Source organism: Parasteatoda tepidariorum, chromosome 5 (genome assembly GCF_982258835.1).
Source record: "Parasteatoda tepidariorum strain Cologne lab strain chromosome 5, Ptep-v5.0, whole genome shotgun sequence".
Lineage (NCBI taxonomy): Eukaryota > Metazoa > Arthropoda > Arachnida > Araneae > Theridiidae > Parasteatoda > Parasteatoda tepidariorum.
The window spans coordinates 16,602,476-16,629,689 of record NC_141759.1 but is presented as its reverse complement, the minus strand read 5'-3'; the positions used below and the strand labels follow the sequence as shown (position 1 = coordinate 16,629,689).

The following is a 27,214-nucleotide window of genomic DNA, read 5'->3' as shown; positions in this document are numbered from 1 at the left end:
ATGTTATCTTTTATTTTAAGATGAATGCATTTATTGTCATAAATGTGATCTTTTATTTTAAGAGTAATTCGTTTATTGTCATAAATGTGATCTTTTATTTCACGATTAATGCATTTAGATAACTTATTAAATTATTTTAAGAATAATGCATTTAATTTATTTATTATACTAGCTGAATGACCGTCCTTCATAAGGAGTAAATAAAAAATAAATTAATCAGTAGTGAGTAGGACTGGGCTATAAATCGATATATCGCGACATATCGATTTAACGCCTATATCGCAAACCGATACAACAACTTTCATTCCAAGCGATGCATCAGAAATCTGATTTAAGCCGTCGAGTGAAGAAGACGATATAGCGATATAGCGATACACGCAAGGACTTTCTCTTACATTCCGATGCCAACTCGCGCTGTGGAAGACGATATTGTTTCGTTATGTTGAGACGGCCTTGACTGATGAGCGGTAGAATCAGAATCACTTTTGAGACCTTATATCGTTATATCACATGTTCGTTTTCGCACCTTCGCGATTTGAAATCGCTTCTTGTAGATTATTTTCAATGGGATTAACTTCGTGATCGCCGTCGTAACCTTGTTCTGAACGCAATCTATTATTGAAAAGAATTTATGAAGAAAAGTTTCTTCATTAATTAGGTAAGTTTTTTATTTATTTTCTGACAAAACTTTTTTTATATTTTCATATGTGAAAATTATCGGAAATCTAATTTAAGGCACCCATAAGGAATTAAATTACAAAGTAAATAAATTTGTTAGATTATTTTTTTACTTTCTTTTAATTTATTAAAAACCTTTCGGATAAAACTTCTAATAATTTAATGGGCTTCTATTACTGATTTTAAATTTATAAATCTTGAGTTGTTTTTATTTTTAGAAATAAAGTTAAAACAAAACTTATTTTTTGGATATAAGTCAATAAGCTTTATTTGCTGAAAAGAATTTGAAAAGTTTGCGAATTTTATTCATTTCTTTCTCTTTTTTTTTCAATTACTACTTCGTTTTATTAGAGAGTAAAATTATTATTTTTTTTTAATTTTCGTTTTATATTATTAGTTAATTAGCTAAATATATTACCGAATATCACAATTCTTTTGTTTTTATTTTTAAGAATTTAATTAAGAAACTTTGCCTTACTTTGTTTTTCGTTCATAATTCGGTCATTATTTAATTTAATTTAATTATTTATATGAAATAATAATAAAAATAGTGTTTGAGAAGCATTTTTTTTCTGAAATTTATTTAGCTCTTTGTTTTAAGCATACAAATAATTTTTTAACAAACTTATTTTTTAAATTTTGTTCCTATGCTGTTATGTAAATATATTGATAAATTTCACTTTTATTTATTTTTTTATTTTTAAACTAAGAAATCTTTTGTTATTTGCGTGATCATTTTTAGAAAATATAACAAAACTTGTGTTTACTTCTTCATTAAGAATTTGAACATTACGATCGAACTTAATAATTCTGTAATTATTTACGCATAATAGTACAAGCAAATATTGATTTGTTAAAAAAAAATTCTTTTTCAAAAAAAAAAAAAAATATTTTTAACACTTTGTTTTAAGTGTCTAATGAATTTCTTAACAAACATTTTTTTTAATTTTTTAAATTTTCTTTCAATAATTTCAGCTAGATATCTTTATAAAATTCCCTTTTTATTTTTAAACTGAGAAATCTTTCAGAGAACGAAAATTTTAAGAAATTATTACAAGTCTTATGTTTACTTTTTAGTTTAAAATTCGAACATTTTTAATTTTAAACTTCGGCTTTTAGCCAATCTAACTTTTATTTTAATTAAAATATATTTTGAAATTTTAAAATCAGCTTTTGTTTAATAGCAATATTTTTTTTCATTAAGGGTGTTTTAGGGGTTAACTTAAATTAAGACTGCTTATACCTTATAAACGATAAAGAAGTGCAAATATTTCATTCTGTATCTACACACATTTTTTCAATAAATATTTTAAGTAAGATTTGTACATCTTAGTCAATTTATTTAATATCTTTCTTTAGCAAAACATATATATTTTCAAATTTATAAATTGATTTAAATCAATATGTGTATGAAGTCTTGATAGAAATCTGACTTTCTGTACCTTAAAGTAAATGAAATTCAAAAATACTATATCGCGATGCAAAACTGACGATATATCACGATATATAATTTCTAATATCGCCCAGTCCTGGTAGTGAGCAATACTACGATATTATGCACCAAAATGAAAAGCATATTATGACACAATTGAAGGGCTTAGTGGAAGAACCATGTAAGTGACATTCTTAGAGAAATTTATGAATCAGAGAAAATAGCAAAGTGATGGCCTCAATATGAGTATGGTAAATGTAACAGAATCGTTTTTGATTTCACGTTAATCATAGCACAACCTATCAACATTAGTTTTTAGTATGCTTGTACCATTTTCATTTAAAAACAAGGCAGTGGTAAATAAAATAAGACACAGAATTATTAATCCTTCCTATTCACCTGATGCTTGCACCATTTTTATTTAAAAATAAGGCAGTGGTAAATAAAATAAGACACAGAGTCATTAATCCTTTCTATTAAATCAATAATAAATTATTTCGGAGACTACTTTTTTTAACCCCATAATAGACTCTCTGAAAAAGTCACTTACCTGGTTTTTCAACTACGCTCTTCAATTAATAAAGCAAAAATAATATCCTTTTTTATTCATTATTATTTGTTACCCTTCCTGGTTTCTTTATAGTTTATTATATTAAGAAAAACGCGTTTTTTGTAGTTCATCGCATAATAGAGATTAACTGCAGTTCGCATCATTTGGCGAGAGGATAATGCTCGCAGCAGCCAATTGATAATCAAAATTTTCCCCTATAAGATAATATTCTCCGGCATATATCCCTTTCTAGGCGGCGCCAGACAATTATTTACCCAGCATTAGGTATTAAAACTGTTTAGTATTGGTGAAGTTTTAATAATTACCAAATATATTGATATAATACGTTATACCTCAAGTCATGATGATTCAGGGGAGCGTTCGCCTTCCAATGAGGTGATCCGGGTTCGAGGACTGGTCGATACAAATTCCTCACACTGTTCGAACAGACCACAGTGCTGAAGTAGAATACCCTCTTTGGTAGATGGATCATAAGTTAGAGTAGTCTTGCCGTCGGGCTAACCGTGGGAAGATTTCCTCTCTATGCAAAGCAAATGCGGGATAGTTCCATCAAAAAGTCCTCCAGATAAGCAAATTTCTCCCAATATTTGATCCAGGAATTCCCTTGTCTTCTGAATTGGGTTCAAAATTACAAGGATACGGAGTAGAACATTAGTTGTTATAAACCCGAAATCGGGTCTGCTGTAAACGACGGGTATAAAATAAAATACCTTTAAATTTGCATTAATGTATTTAGCGCTTATTGTACAACCCTTCAGCATTTGAATTTTGTGTGAAAATACACGTATCAATAGCAGCAAACAAAAGTAAAAACAAATAAAATTCTTAAGAAATCTTGATAAGGACGTAGGAGCTTAACTATTTATCTACCGACATTTAATTTACTGCTTAAAATAATATTTATAAGAAGTGGCGGAAAAAGTTCTTTTAGGTCTAATTCATGAAAATATTGATGCACTATCTTTGCTACCATTGGAAAAAATATGCTCTGAAACTATGGCAAACCCGTTATAGAATTCTTATTAAAATTGCATCAATTACCATAAATCCAGCAGTACATATTACCGGAATTAATTGAGCTTAATCTGAGTATGGCGATTTTCTACTATTCCCCTAAATGAATTTCCAATTATCCTTTTATCCATAAACTTTGCTTTTTTGCACATAGCTTTTTTTTTAAATTTTTAATTAATACATATTACCTATAATATTTAAAACATTATTCCAGTATTTTATTTTTCAATACTCGAACTAAGCAACTGAAACCTTCAAAATCTGACACTCTGACATCAATTGACATTCTGCGTTTGTTCTTTCCATTATTGCTTATTGGCAACAGCTGTTTATCGCTTATTTCATTTGAGATAACGATATCGGATAACGGATCGAAGCATTGTCGGTACATTCCTGTTTATCATTAATGTAATGTTCGTATGTTTATTCAAAATTTTGTCTAAATTACGATCTCGTCAAATTAACGCATATCCGTAGAAATAGGTATACCACATAGAGAATTTCAATATTTCAACGCTTTTGAAGAAAATAGACTTCAATATGTATTTACCTCGATCAATGGATAAAAGTCATTACAAGAGATAAAATAAGAATGCAAACGTGTTTTGTAATTTTCCTTATAAAATTCGAAAAGCTTCAAAGTGACGCGTCCCATAAACCTAGTGTTAAAGTACGCACAGTAAACTTTTTTGACCAAATAGAGCTATAAGCTACCAAATATCACTGATAGCTAAATTTAATACAATAACTCACGCTTATCCAATCAGCGAATTCCATTTCGTTTTTCGCTGATTCCGTTCGTACGGCTCGTAGAATGTTCTAATGTTGACAGGAGCCTTTATCGTGCTTCGAACTACTCGTATCCATTACTGTAAAAATCATATTTGTCTCCATAAATAAGGTCACTGAAAAACAAGAAACGCACCCTCTTCCTTTCATTCGCTTGGTTTCATCAAGAAGGCTTGCTGGTGTATTCGGCAAGTGGCATTAGAAACAACAACAACAGTTGTATGATAAAAGACTAATGGTGTATGATATATTTTTAACAGGTAAAATTACTTCTTATTTATTACATCCTGATATGTTTCACAATCTTTATTCCCAAGTTTAAATGGGCCAGGTTCATAAAATTTCGACATAAAATTTGATCAATTTTTTGGTTATAATCGATGAAATTGTACTTTTTTCATTTTTCTTTTAGTCTGTACCTCGCTTTTTTTCTAATAACTGTGACAGCTGGATGTTCGTCTTTTTTCTACAAAGAAAAGCCCCTGGATAAATGTACAAAGAAAAGATTGAAAGACAACCCAACCAAGGAAGATAAAGGTAGGTATTAATTTTCAAACTCTGAGTTATATTAACTTAGGGCAACGGTTCCCAATTCTTTTCGGCTTTGGAACCCCAATTGTAGCATCTTTTGGGGGTACTCCATGCTCATAAATAAAATTAGTAGCTGTGTCCAAAAAAGCTAACTAAAAAAAGCAATCAAAATAAACTGTAAATTATTTTGATCATATTTAAGGTATCCGACTAGTTTCGACAACTTTTTCTTTAAATATTAATATAAAAGGTTTAAGAAAAACTAGTTTATATGTTTTATAATGTACACAAACTCATGAAACAAGAAAAAAAAAGTTATTATTTATTATTATTTTCAAGTAGCCACTTTTAGATAAAAATAAGGCATTTTTTTGCATATACACTAAACACTGTAAGAAACATTCTATCACCCAAAACAAAAATTCCTTTGAGAAATTTATTTAGAAGGCTATCAACTATGTTTTGAGCTATTTTCTTAAAACCAAGGGCATATGCTACTGAGTTGGGGATCAATATAGTTAAAAAAGCAACTTTTTAAAAATTTCCGCTCTTCTCTTCGGGAAAAAACATGCATAAAATTGAAAGTTTCTTTTTCTCTCTTAGTCCCTAGTTCAAAACATGTGAACTATAATCATAAACACTCATGACAATTATTTTAAAAGCAATATGAGATGTCTTGTTTAAGATGCAAAATAAGAAAAAACCTGGTTTTTTGATAAACGCATTTATAGACTTAAAATCACTTGTCTACTTACTGTTATTACCTTGCACAAAAACTGATATAACTTTGTATTATATTGTGTTTTTTTGTATATTTGTATTGAATATTGCGTAGTGATTAACTGAAAACTAAGAATTTTAGATTCTTAGTTTTTTTGTCCCTTTCACAGATGAGGGACGACTGTGGGCAGTTCATTTTGTTTCGCTATAGTCATCAAAATTCACATTTTCCTGGAGAAAAAAACATTCATACATCATCTAGGCAATTTTTAAAACATAAATACAAATTTTGGTGCTTTCTTTTACTAATAAACTTCAAATTAATGACTTTTCCTTTTTTCATACTAATAAAATGCAAAGTTTTTCAGTTAAAAATTCAAATTACTTAAAAAAATCTTGAACATTTTTGTAGATTTCTAGAAAAGGACTGTTATAGCACATTTTTTTTTATTCAAAAAATAAATTATAAATTAAAAATCATGATTTTATTAAAATTGAACAATCAAACAAGACAATAAGTAAGAAAAATACATTTTACGTAGATAACATTATTCACTCCTTTCATTTTAGTATGCAAAACACACTATTATTTATTTATTTATTTTTGTTTAATTCACTGAGCTAGTGACTCACTGAGCGTTTCCCCATCGTCACTGAGATAAGAAAGAAGATTAAAATCGTCTATAGGAATATACACATTTCAAAAAATTTGACTCATTAAAAAAAACAAGGAAAAAAAGATAAAAGGAAAGAAAAATATAAAAAGAATATAACCTTGATTTCGGTTTTTATTTCATTTTAAATGAAATTCAGCATTATTTAGGCTACATAACTAAAAAAAGCATTATAAAACGAAGGAGTCATAGAATACATTATGCTCAATTTCAAGAATTATCAAATTACTTTCGAAACATAAAAAGTTTCTGGTTTAATAAATACAATTTCTAATTCAATATATCCAATTTGGTTTAAATAAATTCACAATGTATTTCATATAAATGTATCACAAAGAAAACTAAAATTAATTCAACAATAAAGGTTTAGAACATGTTTAAATATAAATATTTATTATTTTAATACATTGTTTGGATAAGTACAGGGGTTTGGACAAAATAATGGAAACACTTGTATACTAACGCATGTTTTGATCTTTATCAAAAATCATTTATAAAATCATTTTATAACTATAAATGTGTTTAGGTTACGCGATTTCTCATATTTATCAATGAAGGTTTGGGGGATCGACAATAGATTATAAACTTAAAAGCGTTTATGAACACCCTATTTCAAAAAATGTATTAATAAACTTGAAATTTGCAATAACTATTTTGCTTATTATATGCAATAATCACAAAAAATTTGGTAATCCCAGCTTAAATATTTATGGAGATTTTTATAAAGAAACAGTTTTTCTGTCCTGCGTTTCTTAGCTATAGTTTTAAAAATATTGAATAAAATTAACCAACATTTTTAGAACAATTTAAAATTAATTACAAAACTTTAGCTTTGAAATTTGGAGAAAAAAAAATTGTTGAAAACTGGGCAAAATGTAAGTAATTAAAGTAGTTCTTTTATAATGCGCATGCATGGAAAAATTAATCATTTTTTCTTAATTTTATAGTGAATCATATTTGGCAACTAATAAAAAATAGTCGGTTTTGAATATATTCTATATTTATTTTCAATTGAATGAAAAAGAGAGTCTTCTTTTATTTGACAAAATTTTATTTATCATACTAATCATTTTAAAGTTATTGTTATTAACATTCAGATTATTTTTACTTAATTCCCCATGAATCTAAAGGCTTTTTCAGATATCGAAAATAAATTTTTAAAAAAAGTAATATCTGTTGATGCGATTATAAGTTACACATGATTTAAGAGAAATGGTAATCCTTCATCAGTAACAAAACATATCATTTTTATGTTTTGCGAATAATAAAAATTGTGCTATTAATATTAAAAAAAATTTTACTATTAGAAACCTAGAGAAGTTGCGCTATGCAGTTCCCCCCCCCCCTCACTTTTATCAAATTAATAGGACAATCTGATAATTATGCTTACACCAGGGAATCTGATGACACATTCTGAAGGGAATTTCTGAATCAGATTATCATTTGAAAACTGGAATAAAAGAAGAAAAATTATTTTTAATAAATGACATAAAATGATTTAAAAAAAACTTTATCCTAACATGACAAATTTTATAATATTTACAAAAAGGAGTATAGATGAATACTCAGATTGATACTATTTCCCTTTTTTACTTTTAATCTATAATTATAATTCCCTTGTATTTTAAAATGCTTTAATTAGAAATTGTACTTTTAATTAAATAATAATTCTTCATTTCATGTTTGCCTCAAAAATTGAAATTTGGTGAAAAGTTGTAAGAAATGTTATGCTGTACGAAAGAAAAATGATTCGTTTAGCGTGATAAATACTTAATCAAATACCAAAATAGTATTAATACCAAAAATTACAAATGAATAAAAACTGAAAACAGGATAAGATAGAAACTTACAAGTTTTCTACGGAGACCAACAACTTGCAGAAGGTCTGCCAGCATCAGGCATGCAGATAGATTTTCTAAAAAATGCAAAAATTGTTATTAGCATGCATTTGAATGTAACGGATGATTCATCTTTGAAACAATGATATTACCTAAAATCTCTTCATATCTGTAGAAAATGTCCATTCTCGTTTCCTTACAATATTTGATTATTCTTGGAGTATAATATGATGCGAATTTCCCCAAGAAAGATCCTGCATTGGCATACATCAATGCAAACTATTATTGACGTCAACGGCCATATCATGATAAAAATACCGGTTCTCGTACGATCACCGAATAATAGTTTGCGGGGCGGGGATAACCTGGTTGGTAAGGCACTGGGCCTATGTCCAAGAGTTCGTGGATTCAATCCCCGCCGACAGAGGACTCCCCGTGTAGTAAATGGTGACTGATGGACGTTAAATCTGTCGAGTCGCAAAATCCTCCATGTCCCCATAACAAATCAATACCTCTGGCGGTACTGATCCTGAAGTTTCCTTGTCTTCTGGATTGGTTCAAAATTACAAGGCTACGAAGCTAAACATTGGAAGTCCTAAGCCCGAAATTGAATCAGCTGTTCAACGACGGATATAAAATAACAGTTTGCGGATTTTTACGCTCTTAAATGAATTAGTACGAAATTCAAATTAGTGGAATTCAAACAAAACCATCCAACCATGCTGTTTTTGCTCATGTTGGTCCAACATAAAGGTGTTCAAATTCTAATATGAAGTGATGGTCAGTCTTGATGGTACCATCAAGAAGAAGTAAGATGATTTTTGATGAACCATCAAAAAAAAAAATTTCTTAGGTAAAAACAGTTTATCTTCTATTACTCTCTATTTACACTGGATGTTGGCAATTGCTCAACGCATTGTGAGAAATACATTAATTACAAGACCTACTGATTGCAGAAAAACTAGGCATTTGAAAATATAGATGTTAGAAGTTTAATTACTTCTGTCAAATTCTGCATTTTATAGACTACAGGACAAGAGCGTGCATGCAGATACTTGAGCAAAAGAAACAGCAATAGGAATTGTGACTGGATCATATAATCTATTCAATGGTTAGCGTACCACATCTTTTCACTGCAAGATATTTAAGGGACTTCTAATGGTTTCCCTTAAAAGCTTATATAGTTATAAGTTTTAAACACATTGAACCACGGGGAAGCTTTAATCCTTTCCTTTCAAAAGTTTTGAAATTTCTGTAAACTGATTTTTTTCTGACTGCTTCCATTAATTAACTAATAAAAGGGATAATAATAATCAAGAGCAATTTATCCTAAACAACTTCCTTTAACATTTTTTTTAATCAAAAAAAAGTACAAAATTCATCGTGATTTTCTACATTTTAACTATAAGAAAAACTGAAAGAAGTCAATATATAAGTTTTAACCTTTTTAAAAACAGCGTAACCTGACTAAGTACACTCTTTTTAAAAATATTCACGGATCTTTAAGATTTTAAATGGTGGTTATAAGAAGGAGATGAATCTCTATCATATATATTTTACTTGTAACTTTCACTATATATTATATTTCAAATATACAAGTAAAAAATGTATTTATTCTAGCAGGCTCCTAAATAGCTAACATAAATCTTCAAAGAAAGCCTGCTATCTTAAACATAAATTTTCTACCACTATAAAACTCTTCAAGGTTAGTGGAAACTCTGAAGTGTAAAATTATTTACTTTTAAACACCTGTTCATTTTTTTAGCTACCACTAATTCTCTAAGCAACAAGAAGCTCTAAGAGCTATTTCTTAATTTTGATAATGTACAATTTACGGTCGAAGATATTATTCTAACGAAAAATTGCACAATATACTCACGCAAATGAATAGATTAAATTTTTCGCACAGTGAATGCGAAAGTTCACAACTCAAACTTTTTTCAAAATGCTATCTTAATCTCTTCGAGACGGGCAAGTCATATATGCATTCTCAAGTTGTTGATAATCAGGGTAAAAAAAGATAAAACTGGCAGTCAAACTATTTTATAGCAGTTTATTTGTGGGTAGGTAATAATAGTTTGCTATATTTAATTCATCATTACTTAGTTCAAATTAAAAAATTTTATAGTTACACTTTTGATATACTAGCATTTGATGTGTTCGATTTAAAGTGAACGCAAAAATAAGTCTGTCAAATTACCTTTGCTCAAACTTAAGCCACCGCTTTTTATTTTTTTCTATCCTGATTCTGATTCTGCACGACTACATTTAGGACTCGTCCGTCCCGAAAAGGTTAAGTAGTATAATTCCATTCGCCGAGTAAAAACGAGATAAACAAATCATAGCGACAATTTCCGCGAAGCCCGAATATTCTCGGGATATCAATTAATTGCAATATATACCCACCCGAGAAAATTCGGGATATCCAGGGAAGTGGTTACAGTGAAAATACAGGATTTTCCACATAATTTTCTTCGTTGAACTAACCATTTTATTTGGTTTATATCATTTGATTATCTTTAAATGTATCTATTTCAATTGTAAGAAATTATTACATAAATAAAAGCATTATAACATTTGAAATTACATGTGGTTAAATGATATTCTTAAGAACATTGCTCGATATATTTTTAAGTTATGAAACTAATTACTTTTTGTTCTTTTAGATTTCAAGAATTTAGGTCCTGCCTTGTTCGTGCAAAACTTTATAGGGACTGTGGAACCAAAATTGGAGCAATATGTATTTCTGCAATTACAATTAGAAGATATTGCTGAGAAATCTGGTTTGTAAGTACAGGAATTGGACAAAAATATGAAAACGCTTCTATATTTAATTCTATGCTTTCAACTCTATAAGCTCTTTTTTTAGCAGCAAATGTATTGGTCGAAGTCATGGCAAAAGGGTTGACCAAGCAAATTGAAAGATAGTGCTTGAACTTTTTTTGAAGTGGTATCATGTTTACCTACTAGGTACCTAATTTATCCATTCTAAACTAGGATAAACTAAATTGAGGAGGGAAAATCTCTTTCTTTTTCCTTCTGTTCTCTTTTTTCTTTCCTTTTTTTTAAAAAAAAGTTTTGAAATCTGCATTATTGTAAACATTCTTGAAGAATGCAATAATTATATTGAAATTATTTTTCAAAATTTTAAATTTTTTTAATCATTACTTATCGCAATTTTAGTCAACTTTGGCAACTCTGATGTAAAGAAATAAATAACACATGTTTGAAATTTTCAGGACGACCAATTGTCGAATCCTTTTTGGAAAAGTATTTTAAAAGATTTTTCATTCTTTTGTAATGTGATTTACTATCATTTTATGCACGACTGAATGATTTAAAAGTTCTTATGATACACCCCTTTGTTCCAACTCGTGGTGAAACTTTTTATATATTTGTGGAATTATCAAAAGATGCCCGGTGGCTGAGTGGTAGCACTTCGTGCTCCGGTGCCACAGGTCCTGGGTTCGATCGTCTGGCCGGGCAATGTTGACTCAGCCTTTCTTTTCTGCAGTGGGTCGATAAATGAGTACCATGAAAACACTGGGAAACTGAACACTGGGGGTTTCGCGTTCGACTGACCACCTAACTGGAACATCTGCTCCTGCACCCTAGAGCCCAAGGTCAAGAAAACTGAGATGGGCACAGTAAGCCTTGGCCCTCTATGGGCTGTCGCTCCACTGAATTGAGTTTTTTTTAGGAACTACCAATAATTCTAAAATGTTTAGTTTTTATTTGTAACTGCTTGGCTAACTCGAAATAGAATGGAAAATGGCTGCTAATGTGAATAAATGCCACGTTTAAATAACCAATCTGGATCGAGATGCTCACACTACGTCACTACTTGCAGGTATCCCAATACGAATAAAATGTTAAAACATAAAATTCCTTTTTCCAGATATCGAGTTTCACAAAATGAAACAGTCGAAATTTTGAAAAAACTCAACGAATCCCAAGAGGTGCAAGATGTGTTGCAGAAATGCAACCAATTCCACACTATTCCAAAATGCAACAGCACAGCCAAATACAGAACTATAGATGGAACTTGCAACAATCTGAAAAGTCCACACTGGGGTAGCGCTGATTCAACTTCTGATAGATTTGTTTCTGCTTCGTATAATGGTAAATACATTATGATAATTTCTATTTCTTATAAATATATTTCTCTTACACGGCGACAAAAAAAGCCTCATTACAACTCCCCGAATGGCAACGCTAGAAAATCGACCAATGATTGCAGCTAAAAATGTCACATGCCAAATCTAGCTGAGGTAGCTCACCATATAGCGCTTTTAAAAACGGAAACTGAAATAACCAGTGAGATCATTCTCACCAAATGTGATCTCTTCCGAAATTCACCCTATCAGCTGCGGCAATCTCATACTATTAAGCTAGGCAGAAGTGAGTAGTCTTTGTCGATAGATCTCTATTTTAGTATTTTGTCAAAAGCGTTTTTTCACGAATCGATTTTACATTACGATTTTTGATTTATATCACGAATTTATTTGTTTTATTATTGTTATTAGTTATTCATTGAAAAATGAGTCTCAGTCGTGCTGTTACGCTTTAAGATTTTATACTATAGCACATTTCTAATAGGTTTAACGAATTACATGTCATTTATTTGAATTCAAATTTATTTTAATGACTTTGTATTTACTAAAAAGCTATAATTTTTTTTTTAAAGTTTTTATATGGATTTGAATGATTGTTTTGAATTCTTAGAATTTTGTGCATTTGCAATGTACCTAAGTTAATAGCGAGCGAAGCGAACTTGGTTTGCGAAGCAAACCATATAAGATTGCGTAGCAATTTTCGGGGGTTAGCGAGCATCAGCGAGCAAGCGGCGCAGGCCACTAGTTTCTTATAATAGTTTTACTTTATTTTATAACCTTCGTTAAGCTGCCGACCCTTTTTTTGTTGGGGGGGGGGGGGTTACGACTACTAATGTAACTCCGTAGCCTTGTAATTTGTAATTTTGAACCCATTCCAAATATTGGGAGATATTTTGCCTTCGTGAAAAACTTTTCGATGAAACTAACCAGCATTTGCGTTGCATGGAGAGGAAAACCACGAAACCCCCAATGGTGAGCCTGACGACTCAGTTAGCCTCATTATTCGCTTACCACTGAGGATATTTTAAGTCAGCACTGTAGTCGGTGCAAGCTGGATGCGGAATTCGTATCGGCCAGCCATCGATGGAATTCGAACCACATTTATAGGCAGACGCTCCAGAGCCAATACGACTCTCTTATAATGGTTGTTATTATTCTGTTATGGCAAGTTGGTGGAGGGAAAACGTAGTGGAAAAGTTCACTTCATTAGAGGTGGAGAAAATAAAAGTACGCGAAATATGAGCGTTCTCCATTCGAAACTGGCATACCATTCCATTTTTTGACTGACTATGGTAGAAAGCATTTTAAGGCTGTTTTTCGAAGGATCCGTCGTAATATGAAATGATGCTTTTTTGTGAATTGTATGCTATTTTTAAATATGGTTTGAGTTTGCAACTCTTAGTATTGTTACTCATGACTGTGAAGTCAAGTTTAACCTATCTAAAGCCAGAGCTGTCAACGCTTATTTTGAAAATAGCGCAAAACGTAAATATAGAGAAAAGCCACAATTTTCTGAAAATGAAAATGTTGTTTTCTAATATTTTAAGATTTAAAAACCTACTCCAATCCTGCATTAGCTGGGCTTATAAAAATTTGCAAAAACTGAAAATAAGGGCAGTGATTTAGATAATTTTCATCTAGGTAGAAAAATTTCGCCAAATTGACTGGCGATTTTTAGAAAAATTTAAAATATTTAAGTTAGTTGTTCATTCTAAAGCCCATAATTCTTCACAGCAAGATTATATATGGAGTTTAAAATTATCGCATTGCTTTAGGTTTAAGGCACTTAAACAATGACTTATTTATTTTCCCTGGAGACAGAGTTTCGAAAAACAGAGTTAAATAAATTAAGATTATCTACTCATCTCTGTTCTACGTCAAATGCGGTGTCTATATCCACTTCCCCTAGATTCTCCGTTTCAATTTCTCTTCGGCTTTCTTAACCTTCTTCCGATGAATCTTAGAAATAGGTTTGCCGGTTGGCTTTACACTCACTTTGCCCAGGCAACTCTTGATGGCAGACCCATAATGCTTCTTATAATGATTGTTACTATTTCATATAATTGTAAATATATATAATTTCTGCAATAAATGAGTGAGTGGGAGGAAAGTACAATTAATGGAACTAATTAATAGAACTAATCCCCACATACAAGACATTCCTCTTTATAGGGTCATTCATCTTTACTTCTATAGTTATCATTATTATTATTATTAGTAGTAGTAGTAGTAGTAGTAATAGTAATTATATATTTAATATAGGTGTGAGTGGATTGCGAAAATCAGTTTCCGGAGAAGATTTGCCAAATGCACGAAACATCAGCATAAACTTAGAAAATACGGATGCTCCATCCAATCAAGTATCGGCTTTCTTTTCTTATTATGGACAAATCTTGGTCCACGATATTACCCTTGGTCCAGGTATATCTAGTAAGTGCGCTTAATATTTGTACCTTGTTCATAGTTCGCAACATAAAAGAAAATATATATTAATTTTAAAACGGCTCAGCATGAATAACTTTTTATCTGATAATTGTTTTCCTTGTGTTCTAAGAAGCAGGCTTAATAGTTGAAGATATTAAACCTTAGATATGCTGATCAGTTATATCACAAAGTATTTCAAGTAACAAGATCAGATAAGAAAAGAACTCACTTTTTTTAAAATAAACCTATCATTTGATGAATTCATTTATTTCCTCGTGAAAATATGGGGTTCTTAATATGAATCGAAATTTAAGTAAGCAGCCTTCTTTTTAATTCAGTTGTACCACAAAAACATCACAGCGTGGTTATAAGGTTCTCATAAGTGCCAGAAATATTTTCATCAAATCTTTTCAATTAAATATTCAATATTAAACCATAAGTTTTTTTTTAAACTTATTTCGTTAAAATTACCAAAAACAAGTATCTGCAAATCTCGAAATTTCTCAACCCTTTGATGCAGAATTTACCATAAATATATTTCCCCCACTTTTTTTCACTATTTCGTATAAATTTAGGTCAAAATAATTGAAAAATACTGTATTTAGCATTCAAATAATTTATACTTATGAAATACTGCATGAAATACCGCTGTCTTTTCCTACGTTCAATAAAATCTTCCTATCATAACTCACTTTCAAACACTAATTTCTCAAATTAGTTCTTATTTGTAGTTATTAGGTCTAAGAGAAACTGTTATTCACAGTTGGAATTTCTTTAATTTACAAAATCAATAATTAATACATTTTTGAACACGAAAGAAAAATAATTTATTTAAACTATTTTTTAGGATTTTATATTTTAGTACAAATGTAATTCCGATAATCTAACAGATATTTTTCTAGCAACTATAAGACTGTTTTTTGTAGTTAAAAATATTTTTTTCCTTTAAGAGGGCACATGATAAAACATATGCATGAGATAAAACCTATGTAAAAGAGACATCGGAGTCTCGTCTGCGTAAAAGTGTTAAGAGCAATTTATTTTTATTATTGTTATTTCTGTGAAATACCTTATGCCAAAGACAAGAATGTTAACACGTCACCATAGACCGGTGGAGCCAAGATTATTAGAAATTCGATAAATTTTATTAACTATTTAGATAATTCGATTAAATTTTTAATATTTTCATATTATTATCGTTACTAAAATGGTTTGAAGAACTTAATGCAATATAGAACGCACAAAAATAGTTTTATTTATTTACACAGAGATGCCCAAAAGTAAACGCCCATTTTCGACTAGGTTCTCATGGTCCTTAAAAATTACTTCTTAGATTAAAAGTTATTTAAAAGTTCTTATTTAAAAGTTATTATCTTAAAAGATATTTCTTATTTTAATCCTTTGCACTCCGAGTATTTTAAATGCTGTTTGATTTCATATCAGCACTACAGCATTTAAAATACACAATACACTATTGTTATATAATTTGAATAGTCTTAAAATAATGTGTTTACTAATTATTAAGGTATAAAATTTCTTAATTTTAAAAATGGTGACTGTAAAGTGGTGTGACAATTAGGGTAAGATGCATTTCCACGAGCTACCGAGAGGATTGTGCGGAAATAATATAATTAGTAATAGAATCAGTAGTTTTAAGAATAAAACAAGATTCCTGTGCTTCAACATGAGTAGATGTGACTACGATGGAAATAGTTTTAGCATTGTCGAAATTGAATTTTTGAAACAATGATTCAAACAATGAGCCGCAATTAATGACTTCTCATATTTTTGACTTATCTATAACGGACATATCTATCTAGTTCCTTATGCCTAAATTTAGAAACGCGTCTAGCTGGTATGCGGTAAAGGCTCCAGCAAGGAATGTGGTAAATGCCGCAGAGATTATCGAAACTAATAGTATCTTTAATAGTGATGGGCAATAACAGGTATTTTCAAATAACAGGTTCCAACCGCTTCGATACAAAATAATACCTGTTCCAAAATAACAGGTCTAAGAAAAAAATCTTCAACTTTTTTATACTTGAAAGATAGTTTAAAATGGCAAGTGTTTTTGTAACAGATACATATTTTTCTACTAATTTGACAATATTATTAGGAAAAGTATTTTTTTTTCTATGGGTTAATATTCTTTTCTAATTAATTTTTAAACAATATGAAAGCAATTATATATTAATTTCTCTTTTATTCTCTATTGTTAAGGGCTTTTCAATAATAAAAAAAGTAATTAATCAAACTTTTAACATGTTTGCCTGATAACGTTTAAAACTTCAGTCGAATTTAGAGAAGATTATGAAGTCCTTTATTTTTATCTGCTACAGATTTTGAAAAAATAATGTTGAGACATTTTTCTGTAAATTCATAAATAACATCTAAATATCTGTATTTCTTAAAGACAAGTGTTGTAGCATATTTCAAAAGTGTGTTGTACTACTTCAATTCAGTATCGTTTTTTTCTTCAGTAAAATATTTACTTTTATGAATTAAACTGAGATTTACTGGGGCTTTTTTTTATCATTCAAAGTATTAGTTTTGAGTTTTCGTTATATTTATTTCATCAAATTTTCAGAAAACATCGTTTGACTCACAAAAAATTTACTCACAAAAAAGTACACATTTTCTTTTTAATGCTCAAACGTGACAAAAGAAATATAAGACATATTTGCTTTATAAGTCTAATCTACAAAATATGAATTCTATACCATTTATACATTATGTAGCCAAATGCTCTGTTTCTTGTTCTCAAAGAATTCTAACTAAAAATTATAAATCGGTCCGTGACACACTGTGTATGATTTATCACAAATGCTTTAAAAGATCCAGCAGATCCAGGAGAACCTAAACATTTCCAACTATATTTTTTCGTAATATTCGTCCTCTAGAATTTAAAGTTGACAAAAATTCAATTAAATATAAGCTTAAATTCTTTTACTGTGTAAACTTTTTTACGAAATAGATTATACAAAAACTTGCTTTAAAGAAGACGTTTATATGATACAAATTACGTTTTGTAGAAAGCCGGGAAGTTCTGTGCTTATATAGAGGTTCTAGTTGCGTAACAAAATTTGAAAGTTTAAATATATAAATAAAGCTGATTAATTTTAAATCATTTGTTAAATCGAATATCTAGTAAACAAAGTTGTGTTTAAATTACTCTTTTTTTCAACTCCTACAATTTTGGCTGGAGCCCCTATTTACTGCCGCTCACCAGCCCCCATGATTACTTCACAACCATCGTCGTTTCTTTTTGCGAAATAGATCGTTTTCCCAGATCTGAAGGTACTCGCTTAATGTAAATATATTCTCTCCTCCGTTTAACCCTCTAACTACAATTCCCCAAAGATTTGTTTTGTGATTATTATTGCGATCCCTTTGTTTCCTAATCACTTCATTCTAACGCCACTTTCGTAAAATTATTTATATTTTCTGACATAATAAATATAGTGAATTTTACCGATAGTGATTTATAATTTCATTTACTTAAATACCTAAAAGTAGTCTAACTGCATACATTGCAACCCAGTTCAATGCAACTTTTTTAATATAATTCAAATAACATCAATTTATAGTTTTAAACTAAGAAAAATATATGTTTACTAAAATGTAATTGATTCAGCTTTACCAATTTGCACGAGCTAAAACATTCAACAAATTAAATACAACAAGAGCATAATCCGATATTTTTTTAAACATTTCTAAAAAAAAATTAAATATTCAAAATAAACACCAGTATACGAATTTAGCAAAATTTTTAAAGAAACAAGCCATTTTATAACAATTCTAAACTTTTCTTGGATTATATAAATAATATTTTCATTTTAAAACAATTGGCACATTAATTTAAAAATATCACATACTATGTAGCCTTTAATGATAATTTTTATATCAAGTAAAATTCGAACCATTAAGGGACAAAAATTCGCCAAATTAACTGTAACAGATTTTTTTCCTTTCCTGCAGAATATTATCATTTAAAAATATATTATTTATTTTCCTCAAAAATTCAAAATAAAAAAATCTCTTAAGCAACAAAATAATAGGCAATGCCAGAGAGACATCTATTTGTATACGAGTGGACGAAATTCAGCGAAATAACAAATCACTCTTTACGTAGAACATTGATTGAATTACCACAACAAATAACTACGACGGAAGTAAAGGACGCGCCTTCATTTAAAGATATTGAGAGAGTCAATTCGCAACCTCGAAGGTCACAGTCGATCTCGACCTCCAAAACGAAAGCCGAAAAAGAAACCCACAGCGAAAGCTAGGGAGGTGGGGGGCCAACGGCGTAAAGAGGTGTAAGGATTCTCCAAGTAAAACTCCTTCCCCCAAAAGACGATTGTAATTAATGCAGTAAACACAGTAGGCAGCAGAAATAAAAAATGTGGAGCACTTTCAAGTAAATGCAGGCCACAGTTACTCTATTGTAAATAATTCACTATTTCAAACAAAATATTCTGAATTTTTTATTAAATGTATAAAATTTATAAATTTAATTACCTAAAACTTCATTACTTAACTTCCTAAATAGGTTCCTAATAAAAATAATAGCTATGTAATTAGTTTTTGAGTCCTTAATCGCTAACTGTAGGCTTCCTTTGGCTAAAGGTTAGGAATTATTTCTCCTTTTTTTCCTCTCATTAGTTTCATTTACGTTTCTATTTCAGTACATAAAATAAATAATAGTTATTTTATCATTCACAAAATATCATTTGATATATTAACACGGAAAAAAAATATTTACGTATTATTCTACTACTCTTCATCCTCTCTCTGTACTATTGTACTACCCTTTATGCTTCGTCATCTGCATAAACATCGAAAGTCACAACTCTAAAACTTACAATTTTTATATCTTAATAATTAATAACTAGATTTTTTAGGAATTTCAAAAATTATATAAAAATATTGTACTAAGTAGTTTAAATGATTTCGTATTTATATATACATAAGTTCAGCATATTAAAGTATACGGAGTGCAAAAGGATTAAAGATAGGGAGAAAAAATATAGTGTTTGATAATATAGCTTGCATATAAAGAAAACATAGTGTTTAAATATAGCTTGAATAGAACATACTAAACATACTAAGATGTCTAGAACACATTAAATATAGTTTTAATAATTTTATCAACCCCTTTTTATATTGAAATAAAAACAAAAATTATTTATTGCTTATCATATGCCCGAAAATCCAAAGGGCATGTAAGACAGGTCACCGTGCCCAGCATTGCTGAAAATTAGCTTAAACTGCAAAATACTAGGAAAGGCTGTGACAAAATACTAGCCTGTGACAAAATATTGCCTGTTCAAAATACTAGCTGTTCCAAAATATTCCCTGTTCCAATACTAGCCTGTGACAAAATATTGCCTGTTCCAAAATACTAGCTGTTCCAAAATATTCCCTGTTCCAATACTAGCCTGTGACAAAATATTGCCTGTTCCAAAATACTAGCTGTGAAAAAATATTCCCTGTTCCAAAATACTAGCCTGTGATAAAAATAACAGGTTATTCCGATATAGCTTATTTAAAATATTAGGTGGTAGTTTTATTAATAATAGGTTGTTAAGACATAGAAGTAGAACCACAAGGGGGGGGCTAGCAGTGGACTAGCAATAATTTTAATTTTTTGTTTTTTTAATTTAAACCTTAGAAACTCTATTTTTTTGCTAAGAAATTTAAGACACCCTAAACGTATGTTAACAATATAATTGCAGAATAATCATTTCCTTAGGAGTGAAATTAAAAAAAAAAAAGGCATTTAGTGATTTACTTCGGACGCAAAATAATTTTAACGAAACGAAATTTAAGTACTATTATTAATTTATGATTGGAATTAATATTTAAGTTTATAGAACGACATCTAGTTTCATTGGAACTAAATTGTATGACTTCTATTACAGCTCTTTTATTTTTTAGACTATGAAAACACAGATATTGAGATTCACCATGATTTCACATATACGTTACAAAACTTATCGTATGCTACTCACGTCCCGCAGTGGACTGATCGTTAAATTCTGCTACACGGTTCCCATCTGATCACCGAAGTCAAGCATCACTGGCTGCCGTCAGTGTGCGGGTGGTTGACCACTTGGATCAGTCTGCGTAGGGACCGAGGGTGTGCGGTACGGGTCCCCGTTAAACTGTTTTACCGTAAAGTGCTCCAATTCGCGTGCAGGTCGTCGGGCTACCGAAGCGGGGATGCCATCCCCTCTGCTGAGGATCAAAATTGTGATGGCATGTCTTCGGATCATCCTCAGGGATGCTTCCCAAACCGTCGCCAATAGCCCATTGTGCAGCTCTTGTGCGACGTAAGTGAACTACAACGTATGCTATTCACGCGAGAAGTTTTTAATTTTTGCTGCTACAAGTAAACAGTTTTTTAAAGTCTATAAATTGCTTTTAAGTTTAGAAATATCATGTTTACACTTACAGGGAGGGGAAAAAAAGACTGTTGAAAACATTTTGTTCTATTGATCGGATTTTCACGTTTTAAAAGTTATTTATAATAAGTCAAATTCTTTGACTAAACCAATCTTTTGTTCGTTGAATTTGGATTATTTGTTTTTCCTTTTAATTCTATTTAGGCTTGTTAATTTTACTTTTTACGTATTCCATGCAAAAAAAAAAATTATATTAATAATAATAATAAATAAATAAATAAATAAATAAAATAAAAAATTTAAGCGAATTAAAAAATTTTATTCATTGTTCTAAGATATGTTTAACTAAGAGAAATATAATGTATTTTTAAAATTATTACTTAATTTATACTAATTTGTTTAATAATGGTTGACACAATTTTGAAAACCTAGGCACATTAACTCATGTATCATTTCAAACAACGAAATTTTAAATGACACAATGCAAAATTCGAATGAAGTCATGTCTTTTTTAAATTTCTTAACTCAGAAACGACTTGATCAATAATGTTCCAATTTTGCATTTTAAAATTGCCCAGTTAAAATGATGTAAAATTTACATAGCTTAAACTTTAGTTTTCTTCTTATTATAAATAACAAACAATAATAGATAATTATTTAAAATTAATTTTTACATTCAATTTTCTTTGGATAAATATATTTTAGAATTGTGTGATCAATATTTCCAACTAGCTTTAAAATTTCTTGAGATATGGCGATCTATACTCGTTAAATTATTAGATTTAAAACAGCTCTAAAAAAATTATAATACTAGGAATACAAAACTTGTATAGACTCTCGCAATGTCTGGCTACGGCCCTGTAATAATAAATAAAACGCGATTTTTTTCTCTTATTGTAAACTGTGTAAAGATTGCCAAAAAACAGTTTAACATTTCTAAAAAAAGTAGAAAAATAAATTTTTGCCAAGATAATTGAATTAAAATTTTTGCCTAATATTTTGGAACAGGCCTTTGGAAGTAACCTGTTATTTTTATAACAGGTATGATTAAATAACAGGTTCCAAATACCTGTTCCAGAAAATATTAGACATCTCTAATCTTTAAGATACTTTAATTTTATTAACAGGGTTCAAAATAACTGTAAAAACAAAACGGGTGCTTTTTGAAGACGTGAAACAAGTCAACTCTTATTTCCAGCTTGTATTTTTTTAAACGACTAAGGTTTTGAATCAAGTATGAAAAAAATGGGGAAAAAAACCTTTTTAAACAAAGAAACCCGAACTGAAAAAATGAAAAATAAACGTGAGAAAACAAAATAGAAAAAATCCACAGTAACCAAGAGGAAAAACAAAACAGGGGAAACCACGTCTGGCGAGTCTAGAAAAAGAGCATCTATTTTCGAGGCCCTTGAATTGTGTAGACTGTTATTTGCTGTTTATTTATTTTTGAGGCAAATGCAGTTTTTAATCTCACCGCTTCAGTTTCATGGGATTATTTATTTAACCCTATTGAAGATATTTAACTCATTCGTCTAATTGAATAGGCGTGCTGTAAAAGACAAAATCTAATTTAGTGTAATTATCTGAGAGGATACAGAGGTACCTCACCTTACCGTACATTGCCAAAGTTGAAATTGTTGTTTAACCCTTTCGAAGGCCGTGGGAAGTATACTTACCACCACTTTTTTACCACTTTTAATTTAGGTTTCCATTTGTTAATAACTTCAGCTTTCTTGAAGTGGGTTTGAATTAAATTGGTAACCATTTGTTAGTTTAAAAAAAAGTATAAAAGTTATAAAATGCATAATTCCTTTTGAAGTTTGTAGCATTTATAAAATTTATTTTATAAATAAAGAAAAATAAAAGTCAATAGGTAGTGTTAAATATATTTACCACCAAAAAAATTACATTTTTATAAATTAAATAAGTTTTTTTTCTTATATCAATAACTATTCTTAAAACAATTTCAATTCCAAAAATACTTTATTTTACCTTTACTAGAAATAAATGGCCCGTGAAAGGGTTAAATCTGCTTTTTGACGACTTTCTAAAGAACCAATTTGTTTTATACTTTTTTTATGATTTGGTTTCTATGTGTCTATTTAGTTGAAATCATTACCAGGAATGCCAAATGCTCCTGTTTCTGCAAAAGTTTTATTAAATTGGCAGCGAAATTAATAGTAAAACTTTTAGAATAAGAATAATTACTCCCACTATCACCGCGAGATATTTGCAATACAATTGTACTGAAGCCAACTTGCTCCGGACAGCAGATAAATATTTTCGAGTGGTATTTTTTTAATGTATGATTCTTGGTTCAGTAAATTCGATTTATTAGGTTATTACTCACCACTACTTCTAAATAATTAAGAGGCTTATATGATGCGGCACTTTGTTACAGGTAACCCGGGTTGAACTTTTTTAAAAAGTTGGACAAATTAACCCAAAAATCCGCAAGTTTAAGTGCAAGAATTCCTAAAATTTTTAAAAATATTTAGTCGTGTCCGGAGCAGTTAACATCTTGCTTGCTTTATTTAAACAACTGGGTGCCTAGGCCACGCAGCGGCCCCTAACCCATCCATCTTAAAAATATTATTACAGTGAATATAACATTTTGATTTATGTAACAGTGTGGTAACATAAAAATAACGATGATTAGAAATTTGTACAACTTGATCGATGATTTACATAAATTGCCTTTAAAAAAGAAGTGAATACAGCCATGATTAGGTCGATATACATGAGATACAAGCTTTATCTGTGATATTACATAAATTTCAGTTGAAATTTGAAATTGAGCATAAAAAATTGATGATAACATATATACACATGAGCGGGAAAATTATGAAGATTATAAGTAATGATTATGAAAATTATAAATTATGAAGATTCTACATAAATTTTTCTAAGCCATAGTGGCGCCATCTAGTGTGATAAACATTCAAGAATATAAATATGCATAGTACTAGAGATATTATCAAAAGTTCGAAAAAGAGGTCAGGTTTAGTCAAAGTGGCTTCAATCTGGAGTGGACTCACGCATGATTGCTTGAAGTAGTTGTAAGACTTCTCTGTTTTGAAATAGTTCTTTTAATTCTTTGATGATTGAGACAAGTCTATGGGCTTGACATGCCGTTGTTGGTAGAGTTATAGTTCGAGTTGCTCGAGAGTCCTTCCTGGGGGGACGGATGCTGCATCCCGTGAAGTTGGCGGTGTGTTCCTCACCACAGTTGCAGCATTTGGGTGGTGTAGTTTTGTCTTTATGGCACTGAAAAGAACGATGGTCGGCGGCACATTTAAGACATCTTGGTTGAGATTTGCACGTTCGCTGTGTGTGGCCGAAATTCTGGCAGTTGTAACATTGGATTAGGCTATTCCCGCCACGGAATCTTTCAATTTTCACGGGAAGGTCACAAATATTGGTAACTGAGTAGATTTGCTGATTTTGGTCTGTTTTGATCAATATTGTGAAAAAAAGTGGGAGGAGCCGATAGGCCTCGCCCACTTTTCTCTTAAACTGTATGACTTTTTGTGTTATAATGCCTGTCTTGGCCAATTCAAGGGAGATATGTTCTGCATTGGTGCCAACTGGAAGTCCACGGACTAGAGCTTTAATGCGCATGATTGGTAGATCTATTTCTGGAGTTGTGGGTGGAGCTGCAGTTGCATGGTAATCCTCCTAGGGTTGGGCTAAGTCAGGATCTACATTGGTTTCAGAAAGTTGCAAGGAAGTGGCGACATCTAGTAGTAATGGAGGGCTGCTATTTGTAGTTATGAAGGAATTTTCTTCAGATTTTTAAACGTTATTTTGCTTTTGCTTTTGCTTTATCCGCTTTTTTGGAGGGGGCTCTGCATTATTTTTAGCTGTATTTTCTGCATAGGTTGTCATTTCGCTTTTCTGTTCTAAATTTTGGCCTGCATCTTGAGTTTCCATAAGTTGAATTTTGAGTTGCGAGCAATTCTGGAGCACTTTCGCTGTTGTTTCAATTTGTTCATTGGTCATCCTTATCATTTCCATCCATTCTTCATTTAACATTCGTTCACCTGGACTCATGCTTTCCACATTTACCGTTTTTTCCCGTGATGTCTTTTCGGTTTGCCGTTTTCCGCCACGTGGATGATTTTGATATGTAGCCATATTCCGTGATTTGATTTTGTTGTCGAATTCTGTGGGTTCCTCATCCGTCGTAGAGTCACTGAGGTTTTGACGCCCGGTAGGCGTGCTTGTCTTTCCACCACGTCCGCAACGTCGAAGACTCATTTTGCAGTACTTTAAAAATTGAATTGAATAAGCTTAAACTTAATTTTTGTACTTTACTTTAAACTACGAGCTTCAAACTTTGCCACGTCCAGACATAATTGCGAGAGAATCATTAAGAACTACTCACCAAAAGGATTAAACATCAATAACTCAAAACATCAAAATTTTTTCCTCCTCAGGAACATCAAATGGGCGACATCAAAGGCAACTATCGGGATCACACCGAAATTTCAGTACACCAGCAGTTAATCATCTCTGAAGTTGCATTTTATATGGTTCTTTGAATTTTCAATATGTAGTGTTGGACAAATCACTTAAAATGAAAAATACCGAACTAGAAAAATAACATAGATTTCGTTACCACTAGGAAATATTTCTTTACAAAGAAGGAGCTGGGTGGCATCTTTTCAGGCAACTTGCTTTACAGTTGGCACCTATGCAGTTACTTTTAAAAATTAACCCGTTTTGTCCCGAATTTATATATTGAAATGATGCAAACAAAGGTTTTATGGAAAAAGTGGTATAATATATTATCGAAATTAATTGGTTTTTCTGCCGTTAGGGTATTCAAAAAGTCTTTGAGAGATCAAAAAGTGCTTGCTCCTTAAATTTCTAGATCTGATAGATCAAAAAGTGCTCCTTAAATTTCTAGATCTAATCAGAAATAATAAATCATCATGGTATCTGGGAATCTTTTAATTCACCCAGATAAATGAAAATGCTGAAAAAAGTTTCCCATCGCAATGAATGTCTTTGAAAAAAGGAACTGCCCTAAATATATGACGCTGAGCGTTAACCGGTTAATCGGTACAATTACATTGATTATATTTTTTATAAAGTTACTTGAAAAACATTTAATATAGTTTGTTCTAGGAATTTTTTTTTATTAATATTGTTTTACTTCTTTCAGGAAATGGAACCATAATACCTTGCTGTGTAGAAAATCCTGATCCCAACTGCATCGATATTGAAGTTAGTCCTGACGATCCTTTCTACAACCAGTTTAATTTGTCATGCATACCATTTGCAAGAACAGCTCCTTATCCGCAATGCAATTTTGGTAAGTATAATGTTTTTGTTAAAGATACAATCATGCAGAATACCTAATAACCTTTTGCTATTGATACAATTATGCTGAATGTCTAATAGCCTTTTGCTATACAATTATGCCAAATGCCTAATTACCTTTTGCTATAGACACAATTGTGCCAAATGCCCAATAACCTTTTACTACAACCTTTTTTTTTGAGCTGCCAGCTACTATGCTTTTTGCAAAATACTCTATAGAATGGTAGACAATTAACCCCTTAACTTGTGCGCTCGAGTAAATTCGAGCTCGCTAAACATGCCAAACTGTGCACACTCGAGATAATTCAAGCGGCGTTGTATTTTATGCTGCTATAATTTTTCACACTCGAATATAATCGAGAATTGAAAATAACAATATGAAAACTACGAAAAAAATCCTTCCATTGATATTTATCATTTACATAGGATTGTAAGCTATAACACTTATTTATTCAAGAATAAAATGTTACAGTGATGCCAACTTGCTCCGGACAGCAAATATATATTTTAAAGTGGTAGTTTATCAATTGTGATTATTGGTTTAATAAATTCAATTTACTAGATTTTTATCCACTACTATTTCTAAATAATTCACAGGCTAACATAATTCATCACTTTATAGTAGATATATCATGTATAACCTTTTAAAAAGCAAGCAAAAATAGTCAAAAATTTGCAAAATTTACTTTGTAG

The 27,214-nt window shown here is 30.5% G+C and overlaps 1 protein-coding gene across 1 annotated transcript in view; it reads left to right on the top strand.

Annotated features, from left to right (window-relative positions):
- LOC107442805 (salivary peroxidase/catechol oxidase) overlaps positions 1 to 27,214 on the top strand; it is a 51,461-nt gene that overhangs the window by 303 nt on the left and 23,944 nt on the right. Inside the window, exons 2-6 of the mRNA XM_087163461.1 lie at positions 4,897 to 5,021; positions 10,914 to 11,034; positions 12,146 to 12,369; positions 14,625 to 14,792; positions 26,364 to 26,513. Of these exons, the coding sequence (XP_087019587.1) occupies positions 4,897 to 5,021; positions 10,914 to 11,034; positions 12,146 to 12,369; positions 14,625 to 14,792; positions 26,364 to 26,513 (788 nt within the window). The remainder of the gene's footprint in view (positions 1 to 4,896; positions 5,022 to 10,913; positions 11,035 to 12,145; positions 12,370 to 14,624; positions 14,793 to 26,363; positions 26,514 to 27,214) is intronic.